Below are 17610 nucleotides of genomic sequence, written 5' to 3'. Positions count from 1 at the left end.
CTGGAAAGTTCTTGCGTGGAATCTGCCAAATGGGATTGCTTCGTAGGAAGCCCCCATTTTACCCAGAACCCTTGTGCATTGATGCACTGAGACTTGGCTCGGTTTGAGGAGGTTCCTGACTAGCTCGGATAACTCCCTGGCTTTCTCCTCCGGGAGAAACACCTTTTTCTGGACTGTGTCCAGGATCATCCCTAGGAACAGAAGACACGTCGACGGAACCAGCTGCGATTTTGGAATATTGAGAATCCAATCGTGCTGCCGCAACACTATCTGAGATAGTGCTACACCGACCTCCAACTGTTCCCTGGATATTACCCTTATCAGGGAATCGTCCAAGTAAGGGATAACTAAAATTCCCTTCCTTCGAAGGAACATCATCATTTCGGCCATTACCTTGGTAAAGACCCGGGGTGCCGTGGACCATCCCTACGGCAGCGTCTGAACTGATAGTGACAGTTCTGTACCATAAACCTGAGGTACCCTTGGTGAGAAGGGTAAATTTTGACATGAAGGTAAGCATCCTTGATGTCCCGAGACATCATGTAGTCCCCTTCTTCCAGGTTCGCAATCACTGCTCTGAGTGACTCAATCTTGAATTTGAACCTCTGTATGTAAGTGTTCAAAGATTTTAGATTTTAGAATCGGTCTCACCGAGCCGTCTGGCTTCGGTACCACAATAGTGTGGAATAATACCCCGTTCCCTGTTGCAGGAGGGGTACCTTGATTATCACCTGCTGGGAATACAGCTTGTGAATGGCTTCCAAAACTGCCTCCCTGTCAGAGGGAGACGTCGGTAACGTCGACTTTTGGAAACGGCGAGGGGGAGACGTCTCGAATTCCAATATGTACCCCTGAGATATTACCTGAAGGATCCAGGGGTCTACTTGCGAGTGAGCCCACTGCGCACTGAAATTCATTGAGAACGGGCCCCCACCGTGCCTGAGCTTGTAAAGCCCTAGCGTCATACTGAGGGCTTGGCAGAGGCTGGAAAGGGTTTCTGTTCCTGGGAACTGGCTGATCTCTGCAGCCTTTTTCCTCTCCCTCTGTCACGAGCAGAAAAGAGGAACCTTTTGTCCGCTTGCCAACAAAGGACTGCGCCTGATAATACGGCGTCTTATTTTGAGAGGCGACCTGGGGTACAAACGTGGATTTCCCAGCTGTTGCCGTGGCCACCAGGTCTAAAAGACCGACCCCAAATGTCCCCTTTCAAAGGCAATACTTCCAAATGACGTTTGGAATCCGCATCACCTGACCATTTTACTGGTAGAATTGGACAACGCACTTATACTTGATGCCAGTCGGCAATTATTCCGCTGTGCATCATGCATATATAGAAATGCATCTTTTAAATGCTCTATAGGCAATAATATACTATCCTTATCTAGGATATCAATATTTCCAGTCAGGGAATCCGACCATGCCAACCCAGCACTGCACCTCCAGGCTGAGGCGATAGCTGGTCGCAGTATAACACCAGTATGTGTGTAAATACCTTTTTTTTTGGATACCCTCCTGCTTTCTATCAGCAGGATCCTTAAGGGCGGCCATCTCATGAGAGGGTAGAGCCCTTGTTCTTACAAGCGTGTGAGCGCCTTATCCCCCCTAGGGGGTGTTTCCCAATGCATCCTAACCTCTGGCGGGAAAGGGTATGCAGCCAATACTTTTTAAGAAATTATTAATTGTTATCGGGGGGAAACCCACGCATCATCACACATTTTATTTCTCAGATTCAGGAAAACTACAGGTAGTTTTTCCCTCACCGAACATAATACCCCTTTTTTGGTGGTACTCGTATTATCAGAAATGTATAAAACATTTTCCATTGTCTCAATCATGTAACGTGTGGCCCTACTGGAAATCACGGTTGTCTCTTCACCGTCGACACAGGAGTCAGTATCCGTGTCGGCGTCTGTATCTGCCATCTGCCTGACGGCCTATGAGACGTCTGGACAGGCACAAGCTGAGTAGCCGGCTGTCTCATGTCAACCACTGTTTTTTTATATAGAGCTGACCCTGTCACGTAATTTTCAACAGTACATCCACTCAGGTGTCGACCCCCTAGGGGGTGACATCACTGTTACAGACACTCTGCTCCGCCTCCACATCATTTTCCTCCTCATACATGTCGACACACACGTACCGACACCCAGCACACACACAGGGAATGCTCTGATAGAGGACAGGACCCACTTAGCCCTTTGGGGAGACAGAGGGAGAGTTTGCCAGCACACACCAGAGCGCTATATATGTATAGGGACAACCTTACAATAAGTGTCTATCCCTTATAGCTGCTTATATCTGTTATTTTGCCAAATAAGTGCCCCCCTCTCTTTTTTACCCTGTTTCTGTAGTTGCAGGATGCAGGGGAGATTCTGGGAGCCTTCCTACCAGCGGAGCTGTGTGGGAAAAATGGCGCTGTGTGCTGAGGAGATAGACCCCGCCCCCTTCACGGCAGGCTCTTCTCCCGCTTTTTACTGGAAAACTGGCAGGGGTTAAATACATCCATATAGCCCAGGAGCTATATGTGATGTATTTTTCGCCAACTAAGGTAAATTCATTGCTTCCCAGGACGCCCCCCCCCAGCGTCCTGCACCCTCAGTGACCGGAGTGTGAAGTGTGCTGAGAGCAATGGCGCACAGCTGCAGTGCTGTGCGCTACCTTATGAAGACAGGAAAGTCTTCTGCCGCCGATTTATGGACCTCTTCTTGCTTCAGCATCTGTAAGGGGGCCGGCGGCGCGGCTCCGGGACCCATCCATGGCTGGGCCTGTGATCGTCCCTCTGGAGCTAATGTCCAGTAGCCTAAGAAACCCAATCCACTCTGCACGCAGGTGAGTTCGTTTCTCTCCCCTAAGTCCCTCGATGCAGTGAGCCTGTTGCCAGCAGGTCTCACTGAAAATAAAAAACCTATTTAAACTTTTACTCTAAGCAGCTCAGGAGAGCCACCTAGATTGCACCCTTCTCGTTCGGGCACAAAATCTAACTGAGGCTTGGAGGAGGGTCATAGGGGGAGGAGCCAGTGCACACCAGCTAGTCCTAAAGCTTTTACTTTGTGCCCAGTCTCCTGCGGAGCCGCTATTCCCCATGGTCCTTTCGGAGTCCCCATCATCCACTAGGACGTTAGAAAAAATGTTAATAAATCATTTTGTATCTGAGAGATCTAATTTCAGTCAGATGTATTTGCTTTCAAGCAGAAATTAGAATTTCTAAGGCCATTTTTCACAGTATTCTGTGCAATGGCAGAGCGTTTGTGTGGAGGAGCCTCAGTGATGTCACCAAATCCCAGTGATTGGCTAAACTCAGTATGAATACTGACTCCGCCCACAAGATGTCTGCCTCCATACTCCCATGTATATTGGTTCCACTAAAAATAACTCCCTCCACTGTTCTCATGAATATATTCAGTTCTTCTCTTGGCATCATGTCCGTGTAGCATTTGCATTATCTCTATTGGTGTGTACACACGGTGAGATTTTGTCTTATGATTTTGACTATATAGTCAAAAATCGTAAGAAAAGTTAGTGCAGATCGCAAGGTGAAAGTCACCTTGACATCCCGATTCGATGCCGATGCGCGGTCGGCATCACAAGATTTGATAGACTGTGCAGGCAAGTCAATTTTGACTATCTCTATAGAAGAGATAGTCAAAATTGACACTAAGCCAAAAATAATAAATTAAGAGGGAAGTCCAGAAACAGAGCATTTTGTACCTAGTGGGGTGGGTCATGTTGGAGGGTATGGTGATGGCAATCATAAATTTAGGGGGAAGTCCGGGAGCAGAGCACTCTGTCCCTCCTGGAAAGGGTCATGTTGGGAGGTATGCAATTTAACTAATTTGTCACTCCAAGTATAGTATGTAGCTGGATTTTCCACATGACAAAAAATAAGTGCTGAGATGTTAAAAAAAGTCAGAACTGTAGTAATGCCAATGGCCAGCAAGTGGCAATATAGAGCACTTTTATTCAATCTGCCATTATGTGTAGTGATTGTTTATGAGCCACTAGTTAAAAGCCCGTCAAAATGATGGACACCAGGGTCGGATTATAGGGGTAATTCCAAGATGATCGCAGCAGGAAATTTTTTAGCAGTTGGGCAAAACCATGTGCACTGCAGGGGGGGCAGATATAACATGTGCAGAGAGAGTGAGATTTGGGTGGGGTGAGTTCAATCTGCAATCTAAATTGCAGTGTATAAATAAAGCAGCCAGTATTTACCCTGCACAGAAACAAAATAACCCGCTCAAATCTATCTCTCTCTGCACATGTTATATCTGCCTCCCCTGCAGTGCACATGGTTTTGCCCAATTGCTAATAAATTTCCTGCTGCGATCAACTTGGAATTACCCCCTATATAAGGAGGCGGTTGCTACTCACACAGGAGCTGCCAGGTTTCTGGAAGTCCTGCTGCTGGGAACCAGGGCTCTGTCTGTGTGTTAGGGATGTGCAGTGAGGCTAGTACCAGAGCCAGATTTACATGCAATATATGAGCCCAAGGGTGCATGTGGACATTATTCACAGGTGCAGCAGTATAGCATACCCTCTAACATTTTACACACAAAAATAGGTACAAATTAGAAAAGAAGGCGTGGTCACGGGTAAAAGGGGCATGGTCACACCCCTTTTCCTATACTTTCAATGGGAGTTTGGAGAGCCTAAAATCGGTACAGACCATAAAAAAAAGGTACTGTACCTGCCAAAAAGGTGCAGTTGGAGGGTATGGTATATACTGCTTGAAATTTGGTGAGTTTCGATCAGCGATGTGCAGAAAATATAAGCAGGGAAGGCACTGCCTCATTGCCATAGACTTTGTACTACAGAGTTTTGACTATAAAAAGGATTAGAATAATTCAAAGAAAATATATCTAATATATTTTTTGTATTTTTCATATATTTTGTATAGTGAAAACTCTGATGTATACGTTAGTATGACAGGAAAGGCTCTGCCTCACCTCACCGCACGTCACTGGTGTGTGTAGTGTTAACCTTTTATAAATATAGACATCAGTAGCCACCAGCAGCTGGCCAGAGGGGTCCAGGGATGGGCTGTGCAGGGTGTGGGAGGGGCGAGCACAGGACCCAGCCCCTCCATTTATGCGCAGTATATATAAAGCAGGGGAGACAGTTATCTGCTTTCACCTCACCCACATCAGCTGCAGCCACAGCACCGACCCCTCCTCCTCCCGGTCCCCGCACTCCTCACCTCTTCCTGCCAGACTGATTCACCTTCTCCCCCACCTGTAAGTGGCCACACGCGTCGCCGATGCCTCCGCTCTGAGCGCTGCGGGACTCATACCCTCCAACATGACCCGCCCCACTAGGTACAAAATGCTGTTTCTGGACTTCCCTTTTAATTTATGATTGCCATCACTTGTGTTGAACTAGTCAAATGATAAGAAAGCTGTTTCTTCACAGGTGATGGCAATCATACATTAAGAGGGAAGTCCAGAAACAGAGCATTTTGTACCTAGTGGGGCGGGTCATGTTGGAGGGTATGCGGGACTGTCTGGTGGTTCCTGCATCCATTTCCTAGTTACTGCTGCTACTTGTTGCTGAGTCCCAGGCTGGCAAGTAACCTGAGGTTGCAGCATAGTATATGGAGGAGGGGGTGCAGAGTATGAGGTATATATGGCAGGAGAATTTATATGGAGGAGGGGGTGCCCTGTATATAGGGGGAACTATATGGAGAGGTATGGGAGTTCAGTGTGTATATAGGGGCACTATATGGAAGGGGGTGCAGAATATGGAAGAGGATTGGAGTGCAGTGTATATAGGAGCAGTATATGGTGAGGGATGCAGTGTACATAGAGAGAGAGAGTGTGTCTGTGTCACACAGAGGTGACTACACAGAAAAAACTGCATCTCTCTCTCCACTGTCCCTATCTGCCCCTACCACTCCACTCCCAAAGCAGTCCCTATCAAAACTATCCCCTCCCCCCTCTTTCTCCCCTCCCTGCCCTATCTGCCCCTACCCCCCTCTCCAACCCCCAGTCCCTATCTGCCGCTACCCGCACTCTCTCTCCCCAGCCCCCTCTCTCCATATACAGCCACTGTGAAACAGACAGATCAGTATTATTAATATTAATACTACCAGCAGCAGGTTAGGAGGCTGTAACATCTCTTGCAGTTTCAGTTTGAGCTGTGTCAGCTACCAGCACATAAAGGAATCATTAGGTCCCTGTGGCGGTCTCTAGTGGTCGCCAGCAGACATAACAGGTGAGGAGTAGAGTTGGCTTTTATAATATAGGATATAGGCACATGGGGCCTAATTCAGGTTGGATCGCAATAAGCGATCCAACCGCAATTTCTGAGAAAGAAAATGCGACCGCCTCTGCCTGTCAATCAGGCAGAGGCGGGGTGGCGGTGGGCAACGCTCCATTTCCAGGGAGAAGACGGAGCGTTGAGGGGGTGGAGGCGGCCGAACGGGGGCGTGATCACGGCGGCTGCATGACTTCATGCGCAGCCGCTGCAATCAGGAAGATGGCGGCGAGTCTCCTGCGGCCGCAACTAAGCTGCGCCGGCAGGAGGCTTCCACAGTTTCTGCTAACAAGTAGAAATTGCAAACGCTTCGCAATTTCTGCTTGTTGAAGTGGGGGAGGCTCCGGTCAGTATGCTGGGCGGCCTTGCCCTGTGATGGGCGGCTCCCAGCATACGATCCAAATGATAGCAAATTCTGTTAATTACCAGAACTTGCAATCCTTACTGAATTAGGCCCATGATACATGTTTACAGTACTTCTGACTATATTATATTGGGGTGTGGTATAAAAGATAGACAGTGTCTAGATAGACAGTCAATAGATAGATACCATATGTTAGACAGACAGTAGGTCGACAGGGACAAAATGTCGACATGTAAAAGGTAGACAGTACAAAAGGTAGACAGGGTCAAAAGGTCGACAGGGTCAAAAGGTAGACACCATGTTTTTTGCATTTTTGTGGTTTGTGTGGATAGTTTTGTCACCTGGGATCCCCAATTGTAGAAAGGCATACCCTCGCGGGGCTCGCCACAAGGTTTATAACCAACTCTATGCCGACATGGATAGAGAAGGTTTGAAATACAGGTTGAGTATCCCTTATCCAAAATGCTTGGGACCAGAGGTATTTTGGATATGGGATTTTTCCGTATTTTGGAATAATTGCATACCATAATGAGATATCATGGCAATGGGACCTAAATCTAAGCACAGAACGCGTTTATGTTACATATACACCTTATACACACAGCCTGAAGGTCATTTTAGCCAATATTTTTAATAACTTTGTGTATTAAACAAAGTGTATCTACATTCACACAATTCATTTATGTTTCATATACACCTTATATACACAGTCTGAAGGTCATTTAATACAATATTTTTAATAACTTTGTGTATTAAACAAAGTTTGTGTACATTGAGCCATCAGAAAACAAAAGTTTCACTATCTCACTCTCGCTCAAAAAAGTCCGTATTTCGGAATATTCCGTATTTCGGATATTTGGATATGGGATACTCAACCTGTAGTCCAAAAACATGTTACATTTAAAAAAAAAAAAATTGTCTATCGTTTTTATGTCGACCATTTTCATGTTGACCTTTTGACCCTGTCGACCTTTTGTACTGTCTACCTTTTTCGTGTCGACCTTTTGACACTCTACCTTTTTCATGTCGACCTTTTGACCCTGTCGACCTAATGTCTGTCTAACATATGGTGTCTATCTATTGACTGTCTAACTAGACACTGTCTATCTATCAACCGGAAACCATTATATTGTGCTGTGCATATACTAAAATAGCATGGTGGTTTGTGAAGTAAGGAAGGGTGCAATGACGCCACTGAAAATCGTAAGTCGCCTCTGTGACAGTTCTCATTCCACCATCTAGCGCTAAGATATTACTATATAATGGTGCATTTGATTGTGAGAATGGCCGTGCTGTGCTAATGTCATTTCTCTGTTTAAAGAAACACAAGAAATATAATAGTCTTACTTTTATAATCAAGGCGTAAGCTAGTGACGTCCATGAAATCGATGCCCTCCATCTTGGCAATGATTCCAACCTCCTCGCTGGGGCCTTGTTCTTCCACTGCAGTTTTCAGCATCTCATCGTCGATAACGTTAGGTTCCACTGTGTCATACAGGACACTCATTTTCAACAGCGTCCTTAGCAAAGAGAAGTATATTTATTAACTGTAAGACCCTTACACATCCCCACATAATATGACATTATATATCACTGACGCTTGTCCTCTGTATACTGGGAGGGCAGCAGATTTCTAGGCTTCAACAGTATTCATGAGACTGCAACCTGCCACCAATACACTAGAGACCAGTGACATCCCTGAAGATGCGATGTTCTGCATATAGGTTAAGAACATAAATTGGCTGCACAGGCTGAATGCAGGTGACAGCGCCACCAAGAAATGCAATGATTACCGTTAATGTGTCATCCTCCGTTTTTTCTTTAGGGTCCATAGGGTCCACAGTGATTACGCTGGGGTGTAGGTGGTTGGAGCTGATCTAAGCACCAAACAGTTAAGGTGCATACACACGGAGAGATTTTGGCTATGAGAGATTTTGACTAACTTTTCCCTTGAACTGGCAGTAGGAGATTTTGACTAACTTTACCAGAGATTTTGTCTAACTATGCAAGAGATTTTGGCTATGGGAGATTTTGACTATCTCATTTAAATAAGGGAATGAGTGTCATATATAGGACGATTTTACAGGGTGGCTGGTATTTAAATAGCTGAAAGTTAAAAAAAAAAATTTGCGTGGGGTCCCCCCTCCTATGTAAAACCAGCCTCGGGCTCTTTGAGCCAGTCCTGGTTGTTAAAATACAGAGGAAAAAATGAGTAGGGTTCCCCCATATTTAGACAACCAGCACCGGGCTCTGCGTCCGGTCCTGGTTTAAAAAATACGGGGGACAAAAGACATAGGGGTCCCCCGTATTTTCCAAACCAGCACCGGGCTCCACTAGCCAGGGAGATAATGCCACAGCCGGGGGACACTTTTATATTGGTCCCTGCGGCCGTGCCATTACCCCCCCAACTAGTCACCCCTGGCCGGGGTACACTGGAGGAGTGAGGACCCCTTAAATCAAGGAGTCCCCCCCTCCAGCCACCCAAGGGCCAGGGGTGAAGCCCGAGGCTGTCCCCCCCATCCGTGGCCCGGTGGATGGGAGGCTGATAGCCTTTCAATAGTAATATTGTTCTTTACAGGAGGCCTACAGGTCCCAGCAAGCCTGCCCCAGCATGTTGGCACTTGGAGAACCACAAGTGCCAGCATGCCCGGACATAAAGGGCCCGCTGGCACCTGTAGTCCACCTGTAAAGAAAATATAAAAAAAAACACACAACACATTCTTTTAAAAATCCTTTATTAAACTGGGTCTTCACCTGGGGGCGGCGGCCTTTAAGCTCTTTTGCATGGCCGCCGCCTTCCCAGGGCTTCCGGCGTCTTCACCTGGGGGGGCGCCACCTCCCCAGGGCTTCTGGGGTCTTGCTCCGGCGTCTTCACCTGGTGGGCGGCGGCTGCTAAGCTCTTTTGCATAGCCGCCGCCCATCCAGGACTTCCACGACGTCTTCACCTGGTGGGCGGCGGCTGCTAAGCTCTTTTGCATAGCCGCCGCCCATCCAGGACTTCCACGGCGTCTTCAGGAGCTCTTCTCCGCTCCTCCTCCGCCGTCGGACTGACAGCCGCTGCCTCGCGCTGACTTATATAAGTCAGCGGGAGGGGGCGGGGCGATGACGCGGCGAGCCGTGATTGGCTCGCGGCGGCCATCTTGAATTTCAAAAATGACGCTGAGGCGCCATTTTTGAAACTGGTACCGCTCCGCTGCCAAACTGCAATAGAAAGGTAAATTTCCCCCGCCCGCACCGCTGCCGCAACCCGCCGCCGCCCGCACCGCCGCCGCCCACACCGCCACCGCAACCCACCGCCGCCCACACCGCCGCCGCAACCCGCCGTCGCCCACACCGCCACCGCAACCCGCCGCCGCCCGCACCGCCGCCACAACCCGCCGCCGCCCGCACATCGCTATCGCTGGGAAAAATCGCTGGCCTCTTTAAGTGTTAGCGATTTTGACTAACTTTTGCAGCGACATAGCCAAAATTGACTTGCCTGCACTGACTATTTTTCCCAGCGATAGCGACCTAGCGGGGACGCGCATCGCTATCGCTGGCTGTGTACACACGGAGCGATCTGCACTAACTTTCTGAGCGATTTTGACTATATAGTCAAAATCGCTCAGTTATATCGCTCCGTGTGTATGCACCTTTACACTGGTCCCCCAGCCCCAGGCTAGCCAGCTTTAATTTGTGCCGGCAGGAGCCGGATGCACCTTTAGACAGGAGGCCGCTCTTAAGCAGACCAAACCTTTTATTTTTATGATTTTTATTAATGTTTATTCCTCAGAGCCAGTAGTGCTGGGCAGAATACATTGGGTTAATGTGTCAACCTCTCTTTTATTTAATAATCTCACACACTGATAACAACAAAGCAGCACGAGATGAACTTTGTCGTTATGTTAACATAATAATGGAACATAAAGATTTATAGCGGAAAACAGCTATATGTATGTATATACATATATGGGGTACCTTGGCGTGCGGTTTGCAGGCTTCCGTGCATTGGCCAATTCACTAACTAAACCCCCATAATTTATTTACTGATGTGAGGATAAGTGAGCTTGCTATGGTGAGTGCTGAACTTTCTGTTTGTATATATTTGGGTTGGTGGCCATGGGCTGCATGCACCCCACCCTATGGTGGTCATTCCAAGTTGTTCGCTCGCAAGCTGCTTTTAGCAGCTTTGCACACGCTAAGCCGCCGCCTACTGGGAGTGTATCTTAACTTATCAAAATTGCGAACGAAAGATTCGCAATATTGCGCAAAGACTTCTCTGTGCAGTTTCTTTTTTTTTTTTGCAAATAGATTTTTATTGAAATTTCAAATGAACGAAAACAGGAAGTTGCAGAAACATTACAATAGCTTCTAGTACCGTCAGAGATACATCATCTGGAGATACTCAACACCGTGTATAATAAAAAGACCCGTAGAGGGGGATATCCCCTTTCCACAAACGTATCATATCTCCAGAGAAAGAAAAATATATAGAGCATAAAGGAGTAAGAACCATAAACGTTTCATGAATTACAACTTCTTGAAGCAAAAGGGAGGGAGTAGAAGTAGGAGAGGAAAGAGGAGTAGCGAGAGACAGAGAAAAAGATAGAGGGATAAGGAGTAGTGTTACTCTCAGTGTAGAGGAGGAGAAAGAAAGATAGCGTAGAGAGACAAGGTTTAGGGAGGGGGGGGGTTTCTCTTCCTATCCTAAGGGGCTTAAACCATGACTTATTACATATGGCTACTGGAGGTAAAAAGGAGGGGTTTCTCTTAAAGAGAAGATTTGTAATGGGTTGACGCTTTGTATTCCAGCCATGGGCTCCAAGTAGCAATGAAGGAGGTGTTTCTCATTTCCAAAGACAAAATGAGGTCTTCCATTGCCATATAGTCGTCTAATCGGGCGGTCCATTCTTTCATAGTGGGGGACACTGTTGATTTCCAGTGAACTGGGATCACTGCCTTAGAGGCACTCAAAATATGGCGAAGTAGTGATTTCTTGAGATGATATCTAGGTGTACGCGTGAGATTTAATAACCAAAAACTAGGGCAAAAGGGTAAGTCCTCACCGAGGATAATGCTAGCTGTCTCCACCACCTTGCGCCAATACGGTTGCAAGAGAGAGCATTCCCACCATATATGTAGTGGGGTGCCTACTGCTGTCCCGCATCTCCAGCACGTGTTGGGTACTCCAGGATAGATTTACGCAAGGATATTTGGGCATCTATACCACCTTGTAAGTACTTTGTAGTGAGTCTCCAAGACTAGCACATTGGTAGTTAATGAGAAAGTATTTTTATAGATACCTTCCCAATCGTCTGTGGCCACCGAACCCCCTAGGTCTAATTCCCAATCCCTGACAAATTTCGGTTGGGAAGAAAATCTATGGTTCAAGATCCACTTGTAAAACGTGGAAAGAGTGTGCCTAGGGTATGTGTGGGAGAGGCACATCTGTTCAAATAGAGTCAGTGCTCGTATACCCTTTCCAGAAGAGCAAAAAGTCTGTAGGTAATGTTTAATTTGGAGATATCTCCAGATTTCTTTATTGGGTAGATTCCATTTAGTTTGCAGTTCGGGAAAAGGTATTATACCAGATGAGTCCAGCAGTTGATTAGTTCTCAGGATGCCCCTTTCCTGCCATGAATAGAACGACATGGAGTGGCATCCTGGGGGAAACTCAGGATTCCCAAACAGCGGTGAGAGTGGGGAAGGATGTGCTGAAACATGTGGGAGGGAGCGTAAGAGACGCCAACACGAAAAGATGGGACCAGCTAGTGGGTGCAATACCTGGGGGACTTTAGAAAGCCAGGGGGAGTTCGAGCTAAGAGAGGGAAGAGAGGCCAGTTCAATGTCTACCCATTGTTTCCTGTGGAGTTCACTACTCCACTCCATGACCCTCGTAAGGAGTACTGCATGGTAATAGGATAAAAAGTGGGGAAGCTGGAGACCTCCTTGATGTTTCCGTCTAAAGAGAATCTCATGCTTAAATCGGGGTTTTCGCCCCGCCCAAATGTAGTCTCTGATCTTTCGTTGTAGTAAGAGGAACCATGATCGAGGAATAGTAACAGGCAGAGTTTGTAATAGGTAGAGAATTCTGGGTAAAATATTCATTTTGATTACTGCTATTCTCCCTATCCATGAAATTTTTTCCCCACCCCATTTGGAGAGATCAGATTGAAGTTTTGATAGGAGTGGGGGGAAATTCAATTGGTAAATTTGGGAAAGATCCCTGTGTAGGATTACTCCTAAATATTTTAATTGTGATGGATGCCATGCAAAGGGCGAGATAGATTGTAGTACTTGGAGGCTGGTCTGGTCTAGTGTTAAATTCATTGCTGTAGATTTTGATAAATTAATTTTAAAATTGGAGAGAGTTCCAAAGCGCTTTAACTCTTTAAGAAGGTTGGGTATAGAGGTCAAAGGATTAGAAATCACTGCAAGGAGGTCATCTGCAAACAGGGCAAGCTTGTACTCCGTCCTCCCCACCTGCAGCCCTGTGATGTTAACATTCTGGCGAATGGCCCTCGCCAGGGCCTCCATGCAAAGCACAAAAATAAGTGGTGACAGAGGACACCCCTGACGAGTGCCATTCCGTATCTGGAACGGGTCCGATAGTTCACCATTGATACGAACGCGAGCAGCGGGATCAGAGTACAGGGCCCTAATTCTCTGGAGGCCTACCATGCCCATGCCCATGTGTTCCAACACCCCCAACAGGAAATCCCAGTCCACTCTGTCAAACGCTTTTTCTGCGTCTGTTGAGAGGAGGATGGAGGGGGATTTACAAGTTGATGCATAATGAATCAAATCGAGAACCTTCGTGGTGTTGTCCCTGGCCTCGCGACCCGGAACGAAACCCACCTGGTCCGAGTGTATCAGTTTTGGAAGGAAGAGTTTTAAGCGATTCGCCATTAATTTGGCGAAGAGCTTCAAGTCTACATTTAGCAGGGAAATGGGTCTATAACTGGAACAGTGTGACGGGTCTTTGCCCTCCTTATGGATCACTGTGATATGTGCGAGCATAGACTGGGGAGAGAAGGAGGACTGGTCTGAAACCTGATTAAAAGCTCTAAGCATCATAGGTAGCAAAACATCTCCAAATGTCTTATAGTAGGCTAAAGAGAAGCCGTCAGGGCCCGGACTCCTGCCATTTGGGGTGGTTTTAACAGCTTCTTCAAGCTCTGCCAGAGTGTAGGGGTTCTCAAGTGACTCGACTTCTTCAGGTGTAAGAGTGGGGAAATTAATTTCACGTAAAAACTCTGCAATGGAGGCCTTTCGGGAGAGATCAGATTCTACCTCCGTGGAGCCTCTTAGATTGTATAACTGGGTATAATAATGTCGGAAGGCTGCTGCTATCTCTGTCGTGGTGTGTTGTGTTGTTCCCGTATGCGATTTTACTTTAGATATAAAAGATGCCGCGCGTTGAGCCTGGAGAGCCCGCGCCAGCAGCTTCCCAGGCTTGTTCCCCCATAGAAAATAACGACTACGACATTTTCTAGCCTCTAACTTCAATCTGTGGGACATAAGCGAGTCTAATTCCTTCCGAGCCATTAGTAATGATTGAAGATTTTCATCTGACATGGTGGATTCATGGAGAAGTTCTAAGGCTTGAATTTTTTGAAACAAGGTCTCCCGTGCCGCCATATGTTGTTTTTTCCTATGGGCGCCCAGTTGAATGAGTTTTCCCCTTATTACACATTTGTGTGCCTCCCAGACTACCACTTTAGAGATCCCCTCTGTGTCGTTAACCTCAATATAGTCGGCTATCGCCTCTCTGATCTGCTGCTGGCAACCGGGATCCTGGACGATCATCTCGTTTAGTCTCCACGTGTAGGAATTCGGGCGAGCAGGGGACAGGCGAACCCCCAAAGAGACAGGAGCATGATCTGTCCAGGACATGTTGCCCACAGCAGATGCCTCAGCCAGGTGCAAAAATCTATGCGGGATAAATAAGTAGTCAATCCTAGTGTAAGTGTTGTGAGGGTGTGAATAAAAGGTAAAATCCCGAGTGGAGGGGTGTTGTATCCTCCAGACATCAATAAGTTGGAAGTTATGTAGAATCTTCCGGACCCTACGGTGTAGTTTATCCGAATACCTAGGGGAGGGGTTGGAGGAGTCTAATCGGGGCTCCAAAGACCAGTTTAAATCCCCGCCAAAGAGCAAAATCCCATTAATATGGGGTTGGGCTAGTGTGAGGACTCTTTCCAAAAAGCCTGGCTGTGCCTTGTTGGGGGCATAGACATTAAGAAATGTAAGAGCTCTATTGGCGATAGTGCAATTTATAAGCAGAGCCCTGCCGGGGACAAGTTGATAACAAACAACATCAGCAAGGGTAACATGTTTGGCGATCAGAATCGCTACCCCCAATGTCTTACCATCAACGTTATTGGAGAAATACCCTGTAGGGAAGTCTCGATTCCTGAGAGAGGGGGCCACCCCCTCTTTAAAGTGGGTTTCTTGCACAAAGGCAACGTCTGCTTTTTCGGCTTTCAATTCTCGTAAAGCCCTTGACCGCCTCTCAGGAATGTTGAGTCCCCGGGCATTAATAGAAACCACTTTTAGTAGCGCCATTTACCCGTTCCAAAAAGAAATAGTGAATCTGGTCTTACCGAGGTCCCAGCAGCATAGAGTAGGGTTTGGGCATTGGTGAGTCTAGGTAGTTTTGGAAGGGAAGAGAGAACCTGAAGAAGAGAAGGGGAGAAAGAAGGGGATAGAGGAAGAACAACAGAACAGAAAAGCATAGCAATATAGAACAATTGAACATGTGAAGACATAGCACCGCTCCTGGTGGTACGAACAACGGGGACAGTGTCCCCATCGATCGTTCCAGGACCAAACATTGCGGTGCAAATGGGGTAACAAGGGGGGGACGGATCCGCCCTCCAACACGAACTATATCAATGGAACATAATTAGTAACCACAATAATGTGAACATTGCATGTCACAACAATAGGAACAGTACATTACCCGAACTATGATAATGCAGTAGAGACCGTGGCAGAGTTGCTTAAATCTCACTCTATTCGGGAAATTAAAATGTCTAGGTCCCTCGGGCATGACGGGACTATCAAATATAGAGACGGGGGTCCGAGAGGCAACGCGCCCCTCAACTGCATGGTGCCTCAAGGGAGGAAGTCTTCATATAGGAGCCGTGGCCCCTCCTATAGTGACTCGACATAATGAAGCAGTCCTCTTCGTGCCAGTCAATCTTGCGTAGCGAGAAAAGGTTGCCATTCTAAAGGTGGGGTGATCAGGTCTTCGCAGCCGAGGAAGAAGATGAAGATGGAGGGGACGGAAGGGAGCGATTCCGTTTCTGTGCTGCTGAAGGAGATCCCACTGTTTGGAAAGGTATGTCAGCCCGGGGAGGTTGGGGGGGGCGTATCCTCAAGCCTACGGAATGCCACTCAGGGACCTGTACTGGGTCAATAGATAGGGCGGAGCAGAAGGGGGCGACATCCTCGGGGGTCCGAATCGTTGCAGACCGGCCGTCATTGGTCGCTGTAATGCTGAAAGGAAAACCCCACCTGTATTTGATGTTGTTTTTACGGAGGGCATCTGTTAGGGGTTTTAATTGAAGTCTAGACTGTAGGGTGTGGCGAGAAAGATCCTGGAAGACCTGGATAGGTGAGCCGTTGAAGTCTAGGTCTCCGGCGTTCCGGAGTTTCCTGATTATCTCTTCTTTTTGGCTGTAGTAGTGAAGACGGCAAATAATGTCTCTTGGTCGGTCGGACTGCAAGCCTCTGGGACGCAGTGCTCTGTGTGCCCTGTCAAATACAATGGGGTCGTTCGGGTCGGTTTCCAGGACTGCACCAAAGATCTTGTTGAGGACTTCTGGGATGCTTTGCTGTGGTATGTCTTCAGGGATGCCCCTCACTCGCAGGTTGTTCCTACGTCCCCTGTTGTCTATATCATCAAGATGGTCGTGCAGGTTCTGAATCTCTTCTGCTTGAAGTCTGATAGTATCCACCAATGCGTGTTGGAAAGCGTTGGATTCATCTCCCCTGGTCTCCAATGTTTCGATACGAGAGCCCAGCTGAGTCAGTTCAGACCGAAGTGAGGACACCTCAGAGTGGACCACATCCCGAAGTTTACTCTCCAAAGATGTGAAGTCCGCCTTAGTGGGCAAGGTCTGTAGGAGGGTGAGGACTTTCTGCATGTCTTGCTGTCCAGCGGAGCTCCTATCTGGTGTAATCACCCTGGTTTCGCCTTGCGTCTCCGCCCTCTCGGAATGTGCCGGAGAGGAAGGCGTCGATGGAGTCGACATATCTGTATCTTTCCGGAGATTGAGAAACCGCCTTAGGTCTGAGCGGGGGGTGACTTCAGACTGACAAATAGAGGTTTTCACTCCCCTGCGACTCATGGGTAATAAGAAGGGGATATGAGCGTCGAAACCTGCACGACAGGCGCTGGAGCAGGGGTATTGGGCGACTCAATACTACAGGTCACACTTTGATCACTCCCTCGGTCCCATATCCCAAAGCTTGGGGCTGATATTCACAGATCCCTATGTCGCCACCATACAGAAGAGAGTGTCAGGTGCAGTGGTGGGTGCGTTCGGTAAATCGCATAGTTACAGACATGTCTGGGTGGATGCGTTATCGTGTCGGGTCTAGCGAGATATTGCAGAATCAGCAAAACAGATCTGTGGTCGTTTTGGTAGTAGAACGTGTCAGAAGGCGTCAGCCATCATCCCTCGAGACGGCCCTACATGGCTGCAGGAGGAGGCGTCTATTTCCTTTTGGGTGGGGACATGATGGTCACACGGCGGTGACTATTTGTAGGCAAGTTGTTTTGTTATAATACAAGTAAGTGTAACAGTAGGGGAGGTGAGATGTAGCAGGGATCCACAAGGGGGAGCTTCAATTCCCTATGTCAGGCAAAGAATGTGCAGTCAGGTTTAGCTCGTCCCCTATAACTAGTGGGGTGGCTGGGATCCTGTGTCAACAGCCCCTGTCACCGACACCTTAGTTGGCAGCAGGGCTATAAATCACCCCAGAACAGCTTCTCTTAGTGTGGG

General features: G+C 47.6%; 1 protein-coding gene across 1 annotated transcript in view; it reads right to left on the bottom strand.

The window, feature by feature from the left end:
• Positions 1 to 17610, bottom strand: part of DRC3 (dynein regulatory complex subunit 3) — a 71415-nt gene that overhangs the window by 46220 nt on the left and 7585 nt on the right. Inside the window, exon 2 of the mRNA XM_063934852.1 lies at positions 7964 to 8136. Within this exon, the coding sequence (XP_063790922.1) occupies positions 7964 to 8123 (160 nt within the window). The 5' untranslated portion in view covers positions 8124 to 8136. The remainder of the gene's footprint in view (positions 1 to 7963; positions 8137 to 17610) is intronic.

This window comes from Pseudophryne corroboree, chromosome 7, assembly GCF_028390025.1.
Source record: "Pseudophryne corroboree isolate aPseCor3 chromosome 7, aPseCor3.hap2, whole genome shotgun sequence".
Lineage (NCBI taxonomy): Eukaryota > Metazoa > Chordata > Amphibia > Anura > Myobatrachidae > Pseudophryne > Pseudophryne corroboree.
This window is presented reverse-complemented; position numbering and strand designations above follow the sequence as displayed.